The sequence below is a fragment of the Phalacrocorax aristotelis genome, chromosome 5, assembly GCF_949628215.1.
Source record: "Phalacrocorax aristotelis chromosome 5, bGulAri2.1, whole genome shotgun sequence".
Lineage (NCBI taxonomy): Eukaryota > Metazoa > Chordata > Aves > Suliformes > Phalacrocoracidae > Phalacrocorax > Phalacrocorax aristotelis.
In genome coordinates, this window is record NC_134280.1 from 32,790,958 (window position 1) to 32,811,523 (window position 20,566).

Sequence of the window (20,566 nt, forward strand, 5' to 3'; positions counted from 1 at the left end):
TCCTGGAGCTGGAGCTATACAAAAGGCATTAGTTTATTTCCTGACACATGCCTGTTACTCCCATTACATTAATGGGAATTGCATGGGTACTAGGAAAAGAACATACTTCAAAGGCCTGCTCATCTGACTGTGAACACGAATGATTTATTGCCCCTGTGAATGACAAGGTGTCTTGGAAAGTGCTGTGCTTCTTTACGTTATTTTCTGGCTAGGAGTCGCACATTTATTCTCTTGAATTACAAAAGATGTGAAAATTCAGCTGTTTCATTTTTTATTAAAAATCACGTGGCTTTAAACAAGATGGAGAAGCAGCTACGATGTGGTGAAATCTTTCAACATATACAAAGCTACAGAGCCCAACTCATCCACTTATATAAATGCAGTATTGATATGACGGTCACTTTAAATAGCTATGCCCATTATTCAACAAAGCACTTGAGTTGTGCTTAAACCTATCAATAGTCAACAAATCATATGAGAATAAACCTAAAAGTAACTCCTGTGATTAAATCTCAATAAGTAAACAGGATTTGAGCAAAGTGCTTACTGCTGAATGCTTTGCTGAACGGGGGTGGATTTCATTAAATGTCACCTCTTCATTATTAGATTGGTGTTTTATAAGCTAGCAATAACTTTCTTTTAAAGTTCTCTTATACCAATTCAGTGTGAGAAGCATTAGAGGCCAGCTCCCACTGAAAATCTCCAAACACACTGAATTCAGATCACATTTACTGTGCTGTCTTTGGAAAATTATTTATTTTTCTTCTGCAGAAGTTTTGTGTGTTCTAGAAAAAATGAAATAGTTTTTTAAAGCTTCATTTTCTGTTTGATTGAATTTCACATTGTAGTTGGCTGTACCGTGTTTTTGCACAGCAAATGATGCAAAAATTGTTAGAGGAACTTTTTTCTTTTCTGGAGCAGGGGGCAACACAGATGTAAACTTCTGTTTTTTTCATGTTTTGTTTTCTTTGCTTCTCTTTCCAGTAATGTTGAATGTATAAAACTCTTGCAAAGCAGCGGAGCAGATTTTAATAAGAAGGACAAATGTGGGAGGTAGGTAAATTATAAAGCTCATTTAAAAAAGAAAAAGAAAAGAATCTAGCAGCCAAGGAAGAAAGACCACCTCTGTCTGGAAATCATATGTTCTATGAAAAATGACAGTAAAATAAAGTAGGAGTTTGGCCTTCCCTGCAGAACTCCTGCTGCTGCAGTTACATGCCAGACAGACAGGTGCAGACTTCATTAAAGACATGAAAGTCATCCCATCCTCTTTAGTTTTCTGTTTTAAAAATATTACAGGTTTATTTTTTTTCCTTTTTGCTTCTCTTATTGCATAAATTCTTGCGCTTGTGTGCCCAAGACAGCACCTGGGTTATGATGGGAGGATTGCTGCTATTTGACACGCTTCCTAGAGATATTTTTTTCCCCATATGAAGTGTTGCTATGAGTGTTGCTATGCCAGCTAAATAAGATGCTGTGAGGGACACCACGTGTTTGCTCTGCCTCCCAACTGGAAGAAAGTAGCATGTATGCAGAGCAACAGCAGAGGCTGTCACTGGGAATAGGTTGTTTGCAAGACACAGATTGAGGATCTATATTCTATTAGGCTTCGTAGGAGCACCAAAACTTCCTATTAACACAATATTTTGTTACATTTGCATAGCTTTGCATTTCATCACAGGAACATAAGGCGCTGGTATTGACTGCTGGGAATCTGTAGGAATGCAGCAATTAAGATTTGCTGTTACCCTCGGTGATGCATATTAGAATATGAGGTAACAAATTGTCACTTATGTTCCAGGACACCTTTGCATTATGCAGCTGCAAATTGCCATTTCCACTGTATTGAGACACTGGTGACAACAGGAGCCAATATTAATGAAACAGATGACTGGGGACGCACCCCTTTGCACTATGCTGCTGCTTCTGACATGGACCGAAAGTAAGAAAACCTCTTTGTATTCCTTGTTTAAACTGTTTTGCTAAATCAGTGTCATTCTATTCTGTTCATAATGCTGTCATTTGAGCCAAAAAAATGATCCTGCTAGTGAAAGAATTTCTCCCGGATGTATGCATAACTCCACACTGAGTTGCTCTGACTGTAAGCAAAATCCCCAGATGATGTGGCATTTCAGCTCTACCGTTTACCTTTGATGTAACGCACAGTTTTGCAGTCACCCTGTCCTACTGAACTATTTTAACAACATTTTGTCTTATGTTTTCCTCTGTGTGGTTTCCTCACAAGAGTGAGATCAGAGAATTTTCTATCTCTGCTTTACAAGTCCATCAGAAGGGATGGAGCAAGAGACAGCAGAAGAGGTTTTCCCAGATGGGCTGCTGTGACAGACAAACACCTGGCCATTCTGACAGACTTCCTGGAAAAGATGGGGTAGATCTACCCATCAGTCTGTCTCCACTGTCAGAGGTGATAAAAATGCTCACCCTGTCAAATGAGGTTGGTCTCTAGAGTCTTTAAAAAGAGAGGGAGGCCTGGGAAATATCCTTTGGCAGAATACAGTGCTGTTCTTGTGAGAAAGGGGGAACACAGCTGCAAAACTTAGAAATCCTGTGGTAGTGACTGCAATTTCTCATTCCTACATAGCTGCATATTTTGTCAATCTCTTGCTTAAAACATACTGTATAAAACAGACTCAATTATCCTGTTAGTCCTCTCTTAAAACTATTAACAACCTATATTTATTTTAGGTCATCCCATGCTTCTCTGTCTCATTCCTATAGACACCAAGGAACTATTTTCTTGGTCTCTTACATAGTGAGGCCTGGTAAGAATAATTCTGGCTCATTTCCAGCAGAATGCCATGTCAGAGCCACTGCAGGAAAACATTGGCTTAACTTTGGCATCCAGACCTCTACTATATACCAGAGCATTGGTAGCTTTTTCATCGTTTGATATGATAATACTGATATAAAAGAGTTTTCCCTGTCACCCTCAAACCTGAACAGTGCTGGGAAGAAGGCAGCAGGATCTTGAAATGTCTGTGTTTGGCATTACAATCAGAGTAGGCTTGTAGGAAGGCTCTAACCATTGGCTGTTTCTAATTCTGTCTTGCCAGGGCAAGTTGTTACTCAGGGTGTTGAGACTTTTCATTCTGTGTGTGTTTTCCAGCTTTTGGCTCTTTGTAGGTGAAGTTCCTGCATTTAAACAAGCTCTTGCCTAACTTAGGGATGTATCTACTTCCATCATTAATTAAAAAAAAAAAACCAAAAAGGCAGTTTACTTCAGTCACATCCTGAACATTGGCAGGGATATGTGGCCTTTATTTGCCCTCATAGTCGAAACCTAAACTGATTCTGATGTGGTGATGCTGTCTGCTCGTTAAATTTTCCAGCTTGAGATGTTCTGGAAGAAACCTTGTTACATAGATGAAAAGCTATTTGCAGTCCATGATTTTATAGGTCAGCATATTTTTTTTCCTGCTTAATGACAAAAATCTCCCAAGGTCAGGCAATCTCAGTCCAAAGAATAGTCATAATTATTTAACTTCGGATGTGGGCAGTTAATGAGCAGGGAGAAGTCTTGGAGCAGCAAGGTTGCCCTACTGTTTCAGCTATTCTGGTAATTGTTATTGCTTGTGGTCTTCATAAAGTACCCTTTCCAGCAATGGAAATCACAACAGCATCTTCATTAAATAGACAATTGCAGTTTCTGAGTATGTACGGTTTCTCCAGATCATCGCTTATTTTGTTCAGGGAATCTTGTTTTGGGATCTCACTCATTTGTAGTTTGCTGAAGCCCTACCTGCATCTGTTTTCAGTTTAGTACATGAGTATTGTCTATGAGCTTAAAATGTTAATATTCAGGGGAGTGATTTTATTAATAATGAAGTTTTCTCTGAGTCAGCAGACATCAGACAGTTCCTGGGTTTCTAGAGCAATCCATTATTGCTAGCACCCCCAGGAAGAATGTCAAATCTTGATACTACAAATGGGAAATTGCATATTAAAGAAAGAATGTACTGTTCTGCACTGTGCAGAATCCAGTCTGGAATTTGCGTGTTATGTTAGAATTGTAATTAGCAAACTGTCCTCTACAAACCTTTCAAGCTACTAATCCATGATGATAACAGTTTGTAAATGTATTCTGTGTTAGCCTTGGTGGCCAAGAAAGATCACGATCACAAGCTCATGATTGTAAGATCACAAATCATAGTTGTCTTTCTGCTATCCATCCAGCTGGGAAGCAGAGATGCCAAAAATGATCCGAATGTGCAGGAATATGAAGACATGTTGAGCTCTTTGAAGAATCTAAAGAATCTGACCAAGAGATCCACACAGTGTTGCCAAAATGTTTCACAGAAATTGTGGAGAGTCAGCAACACAGCTAATGCAGATTCAAGATAGACCGATTTAGTATCAGTGATTAAAGACTCTCTAAATCCTAAATGCAGAAGAACTGGCAGGTTACTGTAGGAAGAATCAAGCTGTGGTAATCCTGAGTTCCTCTCTGCAAAAGAAACAAAATGCACAACATTGCTGTGGGAGAAACGGAAAGATTCTAGAAAGCAATGATCAAACTATTTCTGATAGAAATCAGAATTTTCTGGGGGTGTGAGTTTGGTTTTTTTTTTTTGCTTGACATTGACTTGCAGGACAATAAACCACCATGTTGTAGTTGTCTCTATAGCTTGCAAAACTTATTAGCTGCAGACCCATGCAGTAACCTCAATTAACTTGTATAGTTCTTATTGTTGGCTGGAGGAGATCAACTTCTTGAAGAGGAGATTGGGGATGGGTGGCAGACTGTGTCAAAATCACTGGTATGATATTCTGAAAATAAGTTACATTTTTCTGTCCTCTGTGCTAAGAAGAAAGAATATTTTAGGTAACTCCCATGAAAATGCTGAAGAACTTGAAAGAGCCAGTGAGATGAAGGAAAAAGAAGCTGCATTGTAAGTTTGGTGTCAATAAAGCAGTGAGACTCCATGTCTGGAGAATGCCACTGCTTTGGGCTGCAGTTTACACTCTGCTTTCACTCATCCATTGCTCTGCTAAACACAATGCTTGCCTTTAATGAGGGTTCACCTAAAGAAAAAAAGCTCTACATTCTTCTCTGTGCGCATATTCCCTAATATTTCTCTTTCTGTGCTTGTTGCTGTTTCTTAATTGAAAATGTACTGCTTCAGTAATTAATAATTCTTTAGCATCATGAACTGACTTATTTTAATGCTTTGCACTGAGTACATATGTTGCAAAAAGAACTAGCCAATGGCTTCCTCAATGTATTTGCTTGATTGACATTTTCATCTGGCTGCTTAATGATTTTTTTTTTTTTAAAACCTCCTTTTTCGTATGACAGCCTTACATTCACTACAAATTACAAGCTATGTGAGGAAGTACAGATAACAAAATTATGATTTCCTGATGGTGTAAGAAAAAGTGACAGGAGCTATAAAGAGCAGAAGGGATCCTTTGAAAAAACATGATTAAAAAAAAAAGCCAACAAAGAAGAAAGTATATTTATGTATGTACATGGCAGGAAATTAACTCAGTTAAGTTTCTTTTTCAGCTTGCCACAGTGTATGTTTGGAGGGCAATGGTTTGATCTATGAGTTTTTACGTACAGTAGTAGCAAATCTAGTCTGTTTACATCATGGTACAGAGTTGTGTAGTTTTCTTTCAGGCTTCGTAATAGAAAATCATTTTGTAATCTAAAGTAGCCACAAAGGTTGGGTTGAAGATTGATTGTTCTGAAGATCTTCGAAGATGAATGGGGATTCTTTTAAAAAATGGTGATTGTGGAGAGCTATTGGTAGAGAGAGGGAAACTTGTAAGTGACTTGAGGTGCTGCTAGAAATACAGAATTAACTGCCAGTTTTCAATGCCAGTCCTAGTTGCAGTGAGGGATGAGTCTTGTAAATATTGTCAGCTGTCATTTAAACAAGTGAATTCTCCGCAGGTGTCTAGAGTTTCTTCTACAAAATGATGCCAATCCATCCATCCAAGACAAAGAGGGGTACAACACTGTGCATTATGCTGCTGCATATGGGCACCGGCAGTGTTTGGAACTGGTGAGTGCTCAGACAGTTCAGAAGTCTCTTATCTGCTGATATATATATATATGTGTGTGTGTATATACTAGTACTGTGAACTCCCCTAATGGTTATGATTTGAGTTCTGCGGATATTCACAAATCTGTGAAAACCTCCACCATATTGTGCAGTACACTCAAATATATGCAACCAGATATATCTTAAAAACATGCTCATCTTGACAATCCCGTCTTTGTTCAACAAGCTGGTGCTTAAATGTTGTCTTTAAGTGGAGTTTATGTGTACTCAAATTATTTTTAACTGTGATCAAAATATTCCCAGTGTAAGTGCCAGTAGTAAGGGATAGTTCCCAGTGCATGAGGGTGTATGTGCCTTCTGCAGCTGGCACATTATCTGACTTGCAAACTGAGAGAGTAAATAGCTTTGTTCAGCTGCATACCTGCAGTGGTTTTTTGCCTCTGGTGAAACAACAGCAGCATTGATAAAGTTGGCATAATGAAGGTTAACTTGCAGTGTATTTGGGTTTTTTTGTTGTTGTTTTTTAATATCCTGGTCCTGAATGATTAGAAATTGCATCTTATAAGAAGCGAAAAATTTTTTGCCAAAAATTCGATTTGGGAGATATGGATTCATAGAAGTTTGTGACTTGTAAAAATAGGTGCCATAAACATGGGCATTAACTGAACTGCTTGATATACAGGCTGATCCAAAATTACTGTGTTACATAGAAATAGACTTTAATTGCTTTAAAAAAAGAGCTCTAATTAGAAAATTGTATAGATATTCATGCTTTAGTAAGAAGACTGTGTGCTGTTTAGTGTTTTATGTTGTTTGGTTCGTTCTTTGTTTGTTGAAGAGTTAGAGTACTTAATTATTGAAAAGGTGCTCTGCACAGCACATGCTGCTTTCACACACGTTTACCAGCGCTCTCAGTTACTGCCACCACAGGAGAAATATTGCAGCTGGCCTACATCAGGGTCACAACAGCTAGGAAACTTTGACCTGTTATTATGCCAGGGCAGCCATGGGTCAGAATCTCAGGTCAGATGATAAGCCTTTTTAGCTCCCACCTGAAAGCATGTATATTTAGGACATTTAAAATATCGCTGCTCCTTTGTTGCTTGCGACAGTGAGTTTGATCTTTCCTTGTTTAGAGCCTTCTCCTAGAGCTGATCTCTCATGACCCTGCTTGTGGGGATGGAGGGGTCCTCTGCTGAGCCTGCCGCCCATTTGGAACAAAAGCAAATGTTCTTGGTATTTGTAGGGTGTATATATAGAGTAGCCTTCTCTGTGCTGTGTACAAGCCTATGCTTGTATGGCCACAGCAATATGTACTGCAACCTTACCCAGATTCTTGCATGACTTGCATGAGCAGAGATCTCTATAACAGCACCTTCACTGGGGAATTCTCTTTCAGCCTCCTTATCACAGTTGTTGTGTGCTGCAAGGCGTGGAGCAGGCATAGAGCAAGGTCTCTTTTGCTTGTTGCTGTGCATGTTTTCTAGCAATGTATCAGTTGCAGACAATGACCTACTATTGAGCCCCAGTGTTGCTTAGGCTTGCCAGACAAAAGGAAGGGCTGGAAATGCAGTGTATCGGAGGTGTTGGATTTGCTTTTAATATTGGAGGGTGAAATGCAAACTGCGGGCTAGAGGCAGCTGTGCAGCAAGTGTTCTATCCTTGGACAGAGAATGCCAGTGTTTTTCCGTGTCAGTCTTCCCATATTTGTCACTATAGCTGCCGTATAGAAACCCAAGGTCAAGTATCATTTGCAAAGTTATAGATATACAGCTGTTCTGTGTACTCCAGTGAAAGAAAACTGTTCGGAATTTTAGTCTTTTGCATGCAAAGGGCCACTATTGGGTACTAGGATATCTAGCTGAAAGTTTTGAGGGACCAGGATTTTGCCATTGGTGTTCAGAGGTTGACAGGCGTCTCTTCCTTTCTGCAATACAAAAGCTAAATGTACCAGAAGGCATTTGTGCTTGAACAACAGTAGCACCAGGACTCATCATGGTTGCACCCTCTGTCAGAAGAAGGTGATTCTGTTTTGTTCACGTCAGCAGTTGCCCCTTTGCTCTAGTGAGTTACTAAGTCCAGAGTTCAATAACTTTGTATTTAATAACAGTGACTGACTGATATGGCCACCACCTTTACACTGATTTTTTTTTTTTTTTTTTTTTTTTTTTATTGCTTTGATACAGGATGGCAAAAGGGTCAGGAACGAAGTCTTGAGTAGCTGAAAGTTAATTGTGTTGTGGGCACGAATTGGAAATAATCCTTGTGCCTAGGTTTATTCACTTATTCCAACATCAGACTCATCAGACTCCCAGGTGTTAAGACGATCGTTGATTCCTGTGCTTCATCTGATAAAGTAGTGTCATCTATAAACATCACTATCCTGTAATGCAATCAAATTGTTTTTGATGGAGTTATGGATATTTATGGCTATTTGAAGTCTGTGTGTAAAAGCTACAATAAGAATTCATCTGGCGCAGATGGAAAGGAGCCTCACTGTCCTGTGAGGCTGACTGGTGGCTTGTCACAGTTTGTTGTGCTCTCTGTGGTGGCCCTATGACAAGGACGTAGTCATGAAACATGATCTTTATTTCTGGTAGCTATTAGCCACAGTACATTGACTGCTCTAGTTATTCACAGTTGAATGAAGCAACCACTAAGGTTTAATTGCTTCTAGGCATGACTTTTATCTAGAGGCCCCTTCTTTTCCACAGAGGAGAGAACAGTAAGTCATCAAACGCCATCTTAGTCCTCAAGCCTTCTGTTTATCGGTTTTGAAAACTAAACCAATGGAGATCTAGAAAACTGGCAACACTAGCTGCCTCATTTCTCTCTCCTGAGCCGCACCAGGCTCTCCCCAGTAATGGTGGAGGCAGCTGATGATTTCAGTTAATGCTGCAGGTTGACTTGGTGGGTTAGTGTGTAGAGTAGGTGCGCGAGGACAGCTCATTAAGTCTGAGGGGTACTTGGCTTGTTTTGTTGCTGTATCTTGGAAATACATTTTTCTTGTTTTTCTTGTCTTCAGTGCTAACAAAAAGAAAAGTAAGATACACAATATTTTTAGTTGGTCTTACTCAAGGAACAGTGGGAGCCCAGAAGCCATAATTCCAATGTAAATATATCTGTAGACAGGCAGGGAGATTTTCTATTTTGGTTTCACACGTGCAATAACAGCGATAAATGGATGTCTTTCTTAGAAGTGCTAACTTCAAACCACTAATTTGAATCACAGGAACTCGACATATAGAATACTCCTAAAATATTTCCAGCCCTTCCATCCTGAAGAAGAGATTTTCAGGCAGGATTATTGAAAAAACAGCATTATTTTTCAATACCAAATTAACTCTTACTTTACTGTCTTATCCCTTGGGTAAATATTTTTGGTTTATTACTGGTAGCTCATAGATGAAGATAGCTAGAATTATCTTCCATAGAACAAGACAGTTTTTCATGGGCATAAAACTGTTAGAGGAAGAAGTACATATCAAATATGAAGCTTTAATTCTGATCAAAGCTAAGGCAAAGTGGGTGCAACAATGAGCTTGAGTTTATGAGTAATGGTTACTAGTATTTTTCTGTATGCACAATACCAAACTTTGGCAAAATGTTAGGGAATTATTCAATATACCAGAGTATGCCAAGTTTATAAAAGACCTTGTAAGATCAATTTTTTCTTCCCCTCTCCCCACTGGTTTTCATAAAAAGTATCTAAAACAGCTTATTTCCAAATAAAGGATCCCTTAAAAAAGAAGTCTGGAGAAGGACATGCAGTATCCACTGGAGTTCCCTTTGCTGCGGGATCTGATCTGTGCTTTAAGCACTATAGCTTCTCAGTATTACAAAATACTTACATGTTTGAGTACAGTTTAGAAAAGGCTGGCTTATATGTGAGAATATATTTTCATTTTTTTTATCTTTTGTGTTTACTGTGAGCCCAATACCTTGGCCGGAATTTAGCTAAATTTCTTTGTGGGGAGCGGAGACCTATTAGGAGAAATAGGATTAAGAGTGAAAAGGTCATATCCTTTGACCCGAACAAATAAAATCTGTGATTGTGTGCTCAACCACAGAGCTCAATGACAGAAGCTTTTTTCGTGGAGGACCTTTAGGTTGTCTGGCATATTAGTGGGGTAGTTGCCCTGCAGTGAATGACGTGATGTTGCTAAAAAGAGAAGAGTGGAAGCAGATTCTTGAATTCTTTCTCCATCTGTAAGGAGCCATTCATAAAGGCTGAATTGTGGGCATGTGTGCTCGCAAGCAACTGAAACTCCCATCTGCTTTCCTACTTCTAAAAATAACTTCACGTTTGTTTAGATCAGGACTGACATCTTTGGCGTTTGGTAGTCAGGGGTATCAGTCACGATCGCTAGCTGGTATTTTAGAGCTGATCATATCACGAAACTACTTTGGAAAAAAAAAAAGTGTTTTTTTTAAATTGGAATGATCTCTTATCACAAAATCCTTATTGGTGTGAAAAGAATGAAATTTAAATTGTAATTTCACATTAAAATTCTATCTGGAGAGCCAGTCAATCACTTTGTGCTGGTAAAAATAGGTTTCTGTGCAGTGTTAGGGCAAACAGAATTTAATGCCTGTCTCCTGTAGTGAAATCTCTTCTCTGACTGTAAGAATTGATGGTTATTTTTTCTTTTAATCTGCTCTTCTCGTTATTCTATCAGCAAATGAATATCACTTTTTGGCTAGTAGAATTGAATCAGCACAGGGGTGGGATGAGAGCATGGTTTAACCGAAAACTGTGTCCAAAAGAAAAGGCAAATCTCGGTCTGCCTGCCTCAAGGAAGGTGATCTGCATAGCTCTGTGTGTCAGAGAGAAGGGGCAGAGGGGAATTTTCCACTAGCAGAAGGCCATCTTGGCTGTGCCATGAAAGGAGAGGCTGAGTTTGAAGAGAAAGAAATCACCCTTTATTAGACCTGGTGTTACAACTGGAAAACAGTTGAACTGTGCCTTCAAACACTTAGTTCCTTAACCCATGGAGAAACTGAAATCACAGACCCTATAAAGCTTTGATATCGCTGTTACTAATTATGTATGTCTCTTATCAACAAGAATTTGCTCATTCATCCATCTGAGAGCAGGACAGTGGTAATTAGTGACAAATGAATCACAGGTATGGTTGGGGTAGGTGTTAAACAGCCTTTTGCCACATGGAGATCTGGCACGGATGCTTGTCTAGCTGCAGCCCCTGGGCCACCTTCTGGCCTGAACCTCTTCATTCAGGGCATACGTTCTGGGTTTTCTCTTCCATGAATGCCTGTCCATTTCCATGACCCACACCCTCTGTCTTAAAGGGAGCATTTTGTTGGAAACCAGTGGTGATAGTGTTTTGTGAGGTGAATTACTTTGTACCTATGTCTGTGAGAGCTTTTCCCATGTGGAAGCTCCTTTATTAGTGGAGGAAGCTCAAAGTCATTAAGTCAAGTGTCTCTAAAAAGGAAAAGAACGTAGGAACTTAATGCTTGAAAATAACTTTAATAAACCTAATTTGTCTGTCAGTCCTAGAATCACCCAAATAATTGTAGATAGATTCAATTATCAAGTTGTGGTGTCAGCATTAGTGCAATATGTACCCACTGGTTAAATGATCAATAGGAGCCTATATATGCTAGATATGCTGGAATATTTTGGCTTAGATTTTATGCTTTTGAAACTAGATAATTTTGATCCTAAAAACTTTTTCTAGAAAGCTAATGCTGCTTGTGAACTCCATGAGTGCAGGGATTTACCATTTTCTTTGGCACCCTGCTGGCACTTTGGCTTGTAGGATAGGAGTGTTGCCTGGCATCTCTGAGATTTATTTTCTGGCTCTGACAGATTTTGTCTTCTTCTAGTTTATATTTTTATTTTCCTGGGGTGGAGAAGCAAGGCACTTATATCTGCTGTCTTCTGACAGAGAATAACAAGGCCATTGCAGAACTGCAGGAGGCATTTTTCCTTCAGTTCGGAAAGAGGTCATGGACTTCTGCCGTTGCATTGAATACCTGTCTGTGAGTGTGTATCTGTGTGTGTGGAGTTTAAATGTAAATGTGTGAAGGATCTCTGACTCCCTCAAATCTACTGAATCCAATGAAAAGGGTATTTGAATATGGTATATGGCATTGCATTAGACAGTATAGCTGAGAAAGAGCTGTGGGTGCTGGGATGTTGGGGGTGTAATCAGGCTTATTTATAAAAGGCAAGACGTTTCCCTGCATGAGCAGACTTTCAAAAAGAAACTGTCACTGATTTATTAGTATTTGTAGGCTTACAAAGCAATCTAACTTCATTAGTCTCATACACCATGTATGTTTTGTATCTGTATTTTGTCAATTGAGTAGATTGATCTTAAACATTCTCACTGAACATTATTTTTCTTTCCCCATCTCCCTTATGACTAATGCAACTGGTATCTATCCACAGTGGCTGTCTGACAGCAGGCACTAGTCCCAAGGTTTCAGGAGTGTTTCATCCATAGGTGGACAGTGTAGAGCTGGGTGCACACAGGATCAGGTCATGCTTTCTGATACTGTTCATGCAGTGCTTGCAATGCAGTTTATTCTACAGGAAAAGCAAAACAAAGCAAAAAATGAATAAACACTTGCAGATTTCCATTACACTTGAATATTTATGTCTTTAATTATTCTAATTGACATTTTTAATTAGATTGGAAGCAAAACTCCATTGGATATAGTGAGTAAATGAAAAATGATTGCATGCTGTGTATTTTGATTTTTATTTAAACCTATAGTATTTTGCAAATCCTTGTATTCAGTCTGATAAAGCCTGAAGAAGAAGAACCACAACTCTTAACTAGCATGCCATGTACTTCAAGCCACTGCATGTGTGCTGCTTTCATTTCCATTGGATTTCCTTCTTGCTGTTGCTTACAGGCTCAAGCTTTGCTAGAAAGTCTGCTGCTTTTTCTCAGTCAGTCTCAGGAGCTGTGAGTCAAGTGCACGTACCCGACTGGCATGACACTTTTCTGGATGTTAAAGTAACTTTGCATTTGGTAATGTGAAATGGAACCAACACTTGTCTGTTTTCTGGAAGTTTGTGGCCAATTTCAAAGTGGTTTAGAGAAGAAATGTAAATTACACGTCTTCAAGTGAGTCTGAGTTTAAAAAGCACTGTGTGCATTTCACATTAGAGGCACAAATGAGAGGAGAGTAGCAAAAATACCATTGAAACGCACATTTTAAAAATTGACTGTCACTGTGCTTCACCAGCACTCAAATTTTCTAGCTAAAGAGGACTTTTTTTAAGGATAATAATTTCTCTAAATAAAAGTTTTCCGATACCTTTTACACAAGTGTATGAAATTTTGCAAAACTTTCACTGCATAAGAGGGTCCTTAAACTAGTATGAGGCTTTACGGTACCTCTGAGGTAGTATTTCTGTCCAGAAAGAAACATGGTATGAGTGGTTCGAGTGTGAAAGTTCCAGGTTCGAATCTCTGCCCTGACTGACAAAGAAATTGGACTTGAACATCCGGGGAGGTGACCAACATATTATGCTGGCTGGTACTGGGTAGGATCTCTCGCTCTCGTTTGGAGCTGTCCTGCTTCATATAATACTCAATGGGTGAGAATCTCCTGTATAACCCACTGAATATGGCACTCATATGGCTTAATATGAAACAATTTTGTATGAAGTGAAAGAGCTCCAACAGAAGATTAGTGTCCCACATGAGAACAGCCAGTGGAAGTCTGCTTGAATTTTGGATTTAGATATGTTTAAAGACTTGAACATTGTTCTCTTATATGCCAGGTAAGTGTCCTGTTTGCATGGTGGTGATTGTTCTGGCAGGGTGTTGGATATTTAAAGTTTGTACTGGAAGAGTTGCATGGAACTAGTAATAAATTCCTTCAGACTCGGTCTGCCTTAGCTCTTGTGAAACTTCTTTTTCCTTATGTTGTTTTAACTTCACCCATAATCTATGCACATGAGTTAAATTGATGTAAACACTGATTAATCTCATTTTTAAAGCCTGATTTTAAGAAACATCAGACACTTGGTTAAGGATGTGTATTGGTTTTAACCTGATCAGATTAAAATAGTTTGGTCATTTGTATTTACAAACATGGAGAGAGCTTATAGGACTGCTTGTCTGCCCTGATGATATGTTTGTACTGCTTCACATTTGAATTATTCAACCAAGAATCACTCTGAGATTTAAAAACGTGCTTCCCTGGTATAAAGCAGTACAGAGGTTAATTCTATTACTCTTTCCTATCTCATCTGAAACAACTAATGAGAGTCTTTAATCTTGAGCTTGCTGTTTCCTGGAAAAACCTTTATTTAAAAGAAGCTGCTGCTGGTATGTTTTCCCCCCAGTAGAGACAATTATCTATTGCAATTTATCAGGAAAGATGAGATTTAAAGTGACATCCTAGCTGATATATTTTTATTCTGTTCTGAAAGTGACATTAAAAGTTGTTACTAATTGCCACTTCTGAATGACCTTGTAAGTGGTAAGCTACATTGCTATGTAATTATTGCAGAAGAATAATGTTCAACTATTTATTTTATCTTAATTGCCTTTTGATCAGCTCTTTGTGTGTGTAAAAATTTCTGAACGCTGTTTGCTTAATAACTTTGCAAAGTAAAGGCCATTTATAGATTATACACATGTAACCTAATGGTTTGCCATTTTATGACTAGTATTAATAGCACCAAACTGATGAAGTTCATTAACAGTGCTGGAAGTATGTGTGTTGGAATGTAGAAGTTGCCTTACTCACTAAAACAGTAAAACTCTCAAAGAAAAGTCACTTTCACTTCTGTGGTAGTTAGATCAAACCTTTGACATAACTACCAGCAGTGCAGTGAAAGGGCTGCGCCTACAGGTGTGGGCGCATGATGGCTCGTACAGAGTCATGTGTACTGTTCTCTTTTAGGATTTGAGATAGCACCCATCATTACAGCGTCTATGGTTTGAGGTTGCTTCTGACATCTTCATTTTACAAGTGTACATTAAACCTTTTATGTGTGATGAAACTATTATCTCCTTTTCTGCCTCACGGTAATTTTAAATTACTGAGATGCTTCATGAGGCTTTTTATTTTTTCTTTAACCAGAACTGAATTTTAGAATGTATGTTACAGTCTATAAGGACAATCATAGGAACTACCCTGAGTGATTAACTGGCACATTTGAGTTAAAAAAAAAAAAAAAAAAATAATTGAAGGGGGAAAATTGCCCATACCATATCCTCCCGTATAATCCTGTATTATAACCACAGAATAAAATCAAGCAGTAAAGACTCTTATGTCTGTAAATACCCTTAACATACAGATAAAATAAAATTGTTGGAACTGTAAATGTTATTAATCTTCATACAGAGCTGGGGGAGAGAGGACAGTTTATAATAGCAGCCTTGTGTGCTATTAGTTTGTAACAATAGAACTGAATAATTGACATGTTTTATCTTACTTTGTCTGCATCTCCCTCCCAAAGCATTCAAGTTCCTGTTTCTGAGTGTGAAGAAGACTTCACAAAATAATTACATACACTACTATATAGCGCTGCTATGGGAAGTGAAGGGGTCGTGCTGGGAATTTCCAAGAGGCAGAAAGAGAAGTAAGGGTATCCTTACCTTTTAAAAGGTTATAACCTGACCACAGAGAACCATGCCCACCAATTTCACTTGCACAATTCTGACATCCACTTAAAATCTGCGGACAATCAATATATAGAAATGAAATCAGCCAAAAGATGTAATTTCAATGGCACAAGAAATTAGAAATTAGATATGCTGGGACATTCTCCAGTCAGCCACCAGTAACCATGAACTGTTAGTAATTCATGTTTGTCTGTCTTCAGTGAAATGCATTGGCCAGCTTCTAGCAGGCGGGTATGTATTGCAGCACAGCAGACACGCTTAGATTGCTCTGCAGGGTCTGTGGATTTAAGCTTCCATGGCTGCAAGGGCAAATGGTTTTGCGTGATAAGTTCACCTTTTTTTAAAAAGACACAGCTGTGGGTGGCTTCTTACAAGTATACTCTAAGATGGTAGCACTATGGAGCTAGAGCCCCTCACAGACACACAGTTTTATGTGTTCTTGTAACAAGTATATGTAATTTACTATAAATGCATTCTTAGAACCATAGAAACACTGGTGAAACTGGAGAATTCACTTGGTAACTTGGACCTGGTACTTTTTGTCTCTTTGAGCATGACGTTTATCCTTCATATGATTTAATAATTATAAAGCAGTGCTTGAAAAAGCATACTAAAAACTATTAGTGCTGTGTATTTAATCTTCTTCCTGCTCTCCTTTATAATTCTTCTCTTACACTGTCTGGTTATGTATCTGAGACCTACCAGGTTTACCATCAAATTCTTGTTTATGCTTGACTTTATAATGGAGACATTTGGCCTTATGAGTAATAAGCTCATTAAGTCTAGTCTGCATCAGCCTAAGCTGCTTTAACTCTAAGCCATGGACATGCCTTTTGTGCAGGGCTCTCCAGTGCCACAATTTGTTCCTTTAGAGTCTTAATTTTGTCAATTTTCTGTGTATAATTTTTTTCATCTACTTGAAAGGCAATTAATCTACCTTGTTCCAGGAGAGTTTTGGAGCCTTCTGACAGGTTAAGGAAAATATTTCTATGTTGAGACTTTGATCCTGGAATTTCAATAGATGATGATAAATGTAATTAAAAGTGATTAAAAGTCTGCTGTGCTGGCCTTATAGACTCAGAGTAAAGGCCAGTATTAGGTAGGCAGAGGAACAGGCTTAGTGCTTGGGTTTGTTTGGTGGGTTTTTTTAGTTTGTTTACTTACTAGAGAAAGTCAGAATGTATTCAGGTCTGGCCACTGCTTCATCCTGCTTATAGCTCTCTTATATAAGAGAACAATATTTGAAACTGGAGGTGGCTCCACATGGTAAGACCAAATGTGTTTCCTAACCCCGCCCCAAGCCTACTGAAAAACTGGTGTGGGACTTGATTTTTTTTTTTTCCTTAGCTGCAGAGTTGCGTTAAAATCTGTATTCCCTGTTAATACACACACCCACTTGCTTATGAGTCCTATTTGCATCAACACACATGTCCTTCCTTCCCAGTCCTGCTGTTTTACTAAGCACAAAATATACAAATAAACAAAATCACTGCTTAATTTTCTAGCTTTTCCATAGGACTTAATTAGTGTCCTTGTAATAAGAGATTTGTGACATCTTCTGCATTATTAATACTAGCTTGTATTCCAGTTGATTTTTGGATAAATTTGTCCTTGGTGTAGGTCTATTAAAGACTAATTTGTTACAACAAAAGCTCAGGCACACATCAGAGTTTAGGATATGCCATCATCTTGTGGTGTAGGCAGGTAAATTCTGTGCCTACCATAGGCTTTCACTAGCCTCTTTGGAGAGTCTTCCATCTTGTCATACCCTAGAATTGTCCAGATTGTCACAAAAACTTCCTTTCCGCTTTTTCTCTTGCAGTCCTTTAGTTGATTCCTTACTCTGTCAAAAAAAAGTCAAAAAACCTGTGTGAAAAATTAACTTGTGACCTCAGAAACATTACAAGTCAGTTGTAGTTACCTGTCATGCTTTTCTTTCTTTTTTACAATTTCCTATTACTAATTTTCTGTAAAATGCTAATTTCTAGTCGCAGAGGTGTTTGGAAACTAATTCTTTGAGTAGTTATTAAGTAAAAGGCCATGCACATGAGCAGTGCTACTCAATAAACTTTGAATTCTCAATATTTGTTGTCAACATTGTGTATGATTTTCTTTGCAGCCTCAATTGGGTAAGTTGTCAGGGTTCACGTGCTATTGTGGAGTGCTGCTAATCTATAGTTCCTACTTCTAGATGGACAGAAATGCCCTGTTTGTTAAGCCTTAAAATGCTTTGGAATCCCTTGAAGTGAAGAGGATCATGTAAAAGTGTGATGCACGTTACTAGATGTTTGTAAGAGTTCAAGGATGTGTTGTGTTTCATAAGACTCATTATAGGAGCAGGTTCTACTTTGATAAATTATAAAAATGACTGTGAATGACTCACAGCTCAGATATAATTATTCCCAATGCTAATTATGTGTCAGAATTATCTGAAACGCTGTATCAGACATGGCATGCATGTACATTACCTCTGTAGTCATGAAACTGCGCTTCGTCCAATGTAAACTTACTGAGGGCTGTTCTCCACAAATCAATGCTTTTGAGGGCTCCTTTCTCACCCAAGCAGTCCCTATGATTTCAGGGGAACTAATTAATCAGGGCAAGGGTGTTCCTGACAAGCGTTTTAAACTAGTTTTGTAATTTTACCCTGTGGAAAAAAACTTGAAAATACTTTACAGAAAAGCTCGTGAAGTATTTATTCCTCACGGTCCTTCAATACTCACTGTGGACATCTGAGGACAAAATATATCTTTGTTTGCTGATTTATAGTCCATGAGAACTTATCCTGACTCAGGCAAAGCTGTTTTAAGACTGTCTTTTTTTTTTTTTTTTTTTCCCTCCCCCCCCCCCCCCCCCCCCCCCAGCTTCTGGAAAAAACCAACAATATGTTTGAGGAATCTGATTCTGCAGCTACAAAAAGTCCTTTGCATTTAGCGGTAAGTTATGACGTGTAAAGTGTTTGATCATAATCTCCTAGAATAATTCCTTAATCTCTGACTTTGAAGCAGGTTTAATCATAGACTTGTTTTGAAATATCTGGGAAGGGATGTAGGCCTAGGTGTAACAAAAACAGGTTCTGGGCTGGAATCATTAATTGTTACGTTTTTGGCAGTTGAAGCTTTTGGTTCTTACTGACTCTAACACTCAGGTAAGAAGATGACACAAGACACTGAAGTGAAATTAAATGGAAAGTTGCAACTTTTATTTATAACTACTTTATAGATTTGGGGCTGGAGCTTGAGCCTATGGCTTTGATCATGGAATGGGATACTCTGATGTTCTCCTGGAGATGTGCAGAATGCAAAAAACTCTCTGGTACACAGCAAGGTGTGGGAAAACATGCTAAAACCCCAGCAGTGCCCTGGGAGTGTGCCACGGAATCTGTGCTATCAAAAGGGGATGCAGCACATGTGGCCTCAGAAATCACAATAGCTCCCCTTTCCTAAGAGCTCAAGACTCATGATCCCTCTTCTCAGTTTTCTTGTGCAGAATGACAGAATAGTTGAGGTTGGCATGGACATCTGGAGATCAGCTAGTGCCATCTCTGTGGTAAAAAGAGAGTCAGCTAAAGCAGGTTTTCTCATGGCCGTGCCCCACCACATTTTGAATATCTACAAGCATGAAGAGTTCTCAGCCTCCAGGCAATCTATTCCAATGTCTGACCACCATCACAGTAAAAATGGGGTTTTTTTGCATTAAATGGAGTTTTCTGTGTTTAAATTTGGGCCCAATGCCCCTTGTCACTGGGCACCCCTGAGAAGGGTCTGGCTCTGTCTTCTTTGCTCCCCCATTAGGTGTTTGTACGTGTTGGTAAGACCTCCTTGAGCATTTTCTTTTTGAGGCTGAACAGTACCAGCTCTCACAGCCTCTCCTCATATGTCTTGCACAAACTGGCTCTTCCCTGAATATCCAACCTCACCACAAAGCTGCCCTCCTTGAAAGGGAAGGAACTTGCTTACTTGAAAACAGGGGCAAGTTTTATATCTGTAGTGATCATACCTCTGTTTCCCAGTCAGCCAGAACAGCTCTGACCTGACATTTGAACTATCCACATGTAATCTGAGGGAACAAGAACCAAAACAGTTGGGTTAAAAGACTGAGTTTGTCACTGAACCCTTCCCCCATCTTTTTTTCTGCAATTTGAAGACTGCAGGAAGGAGAGTCTCACCCAAGCCCAAAGAGGAGTTACAGCCTGCACTATGACCAACACAGATTCCTGTGCTGGGAAGGGACTCGCCCGGCAGCTGGCCAGACAGCAAACTCATTTCCTCTGTGGTCCCTCATGGATAGAATCCTTGCAAGGACACTGCCAGTGGCTCTCCCTCTTGTATCTGTTGCTGGTTAACAGCAGTTCATTCACCTAAGACATCCCAAACCCATAGTTTAAAATTAAAAAAGCTTACATGAAACATCACTGTTTCACAGTTCAATTACAGCTATCCAGGAGTGTCTCCAACATTTGTTTCAAACCCTCCCATATACTGGGATGCCTGCAGTCATCCTTGCCCAGGTCTAGCAGTGTCCACACAAATGTCTCCACACATGGATCCAGAAAGGAGCAGCCTACACCAAAACATGAAGTCCTGTCAAATGGCTGATAAGGTGCAGTGGCCAAGGCCTCTGCTTACAGATGTTTGACCCTAGAATGGAAACTGGATTTAGAAAGAAGGGGTAGACTAGCAGCCAACAAAATACTGACCTGCCGTTCTCTGAGGCTATGGTGCATGGTTATGGTGATAGTTGAGTAAATCACTGCACAAGGCAAACTAACAGGAATAAAAAGTCACCTTTTTTTATCCTTTCAAGGAGAGCATGGGCTAGACAGTCTGCATGGAACCTTCAAGATAGATACCTCATATTGTGTCAAAGATCAGGCTGTTGCTAGTTGTTTTCTAAGTAAAATTGTCATGAAGAAGA

At 39.1% G+C, this 20,566-nt stretch overlaps 1 protein-coding gene across 6 annotated transcripts in view; it reads left to right on the forward strand.

Moving 5' to 3' along the window:
- Positions 1-20,566, forward strand: part of ANKRD44 (ankyrin repeat domain 44) — a 147,017-nt gene that overhangs the window by 103,436 nt on the left and 23,015 nt on the right. For 3 of the 6 annotated variants that reach the window (XM_075093887.1, XM_075093885.1, XM_075093883.1), the window contains exons 13-17: positions 985-1,053; positions 1,802-1,942; positions 4,827-4,910; positions 5,918-6,029; positions 18,514-18,585. In XM_075093887.1, coding sequence (XP_074949988.1) covers positions 985-1,053; positions 1,802-1,942; positions 4,827-4,910; positions 5,918-6,029; positions 18,514-18,585 — 478 coding nt within the window. The remainder of the gene's footprint in view (positions 1-984; positions 1,054-1,801; positions 1,943-4,826; positions 4,911-5,917; positions 6,030-18,513; positions 18,586-20,566) is intronic. The other 3 variants (XM_075093886.1, XM_075093882.1, XM_075093884.1) reach the window with 1 other exon arrangement.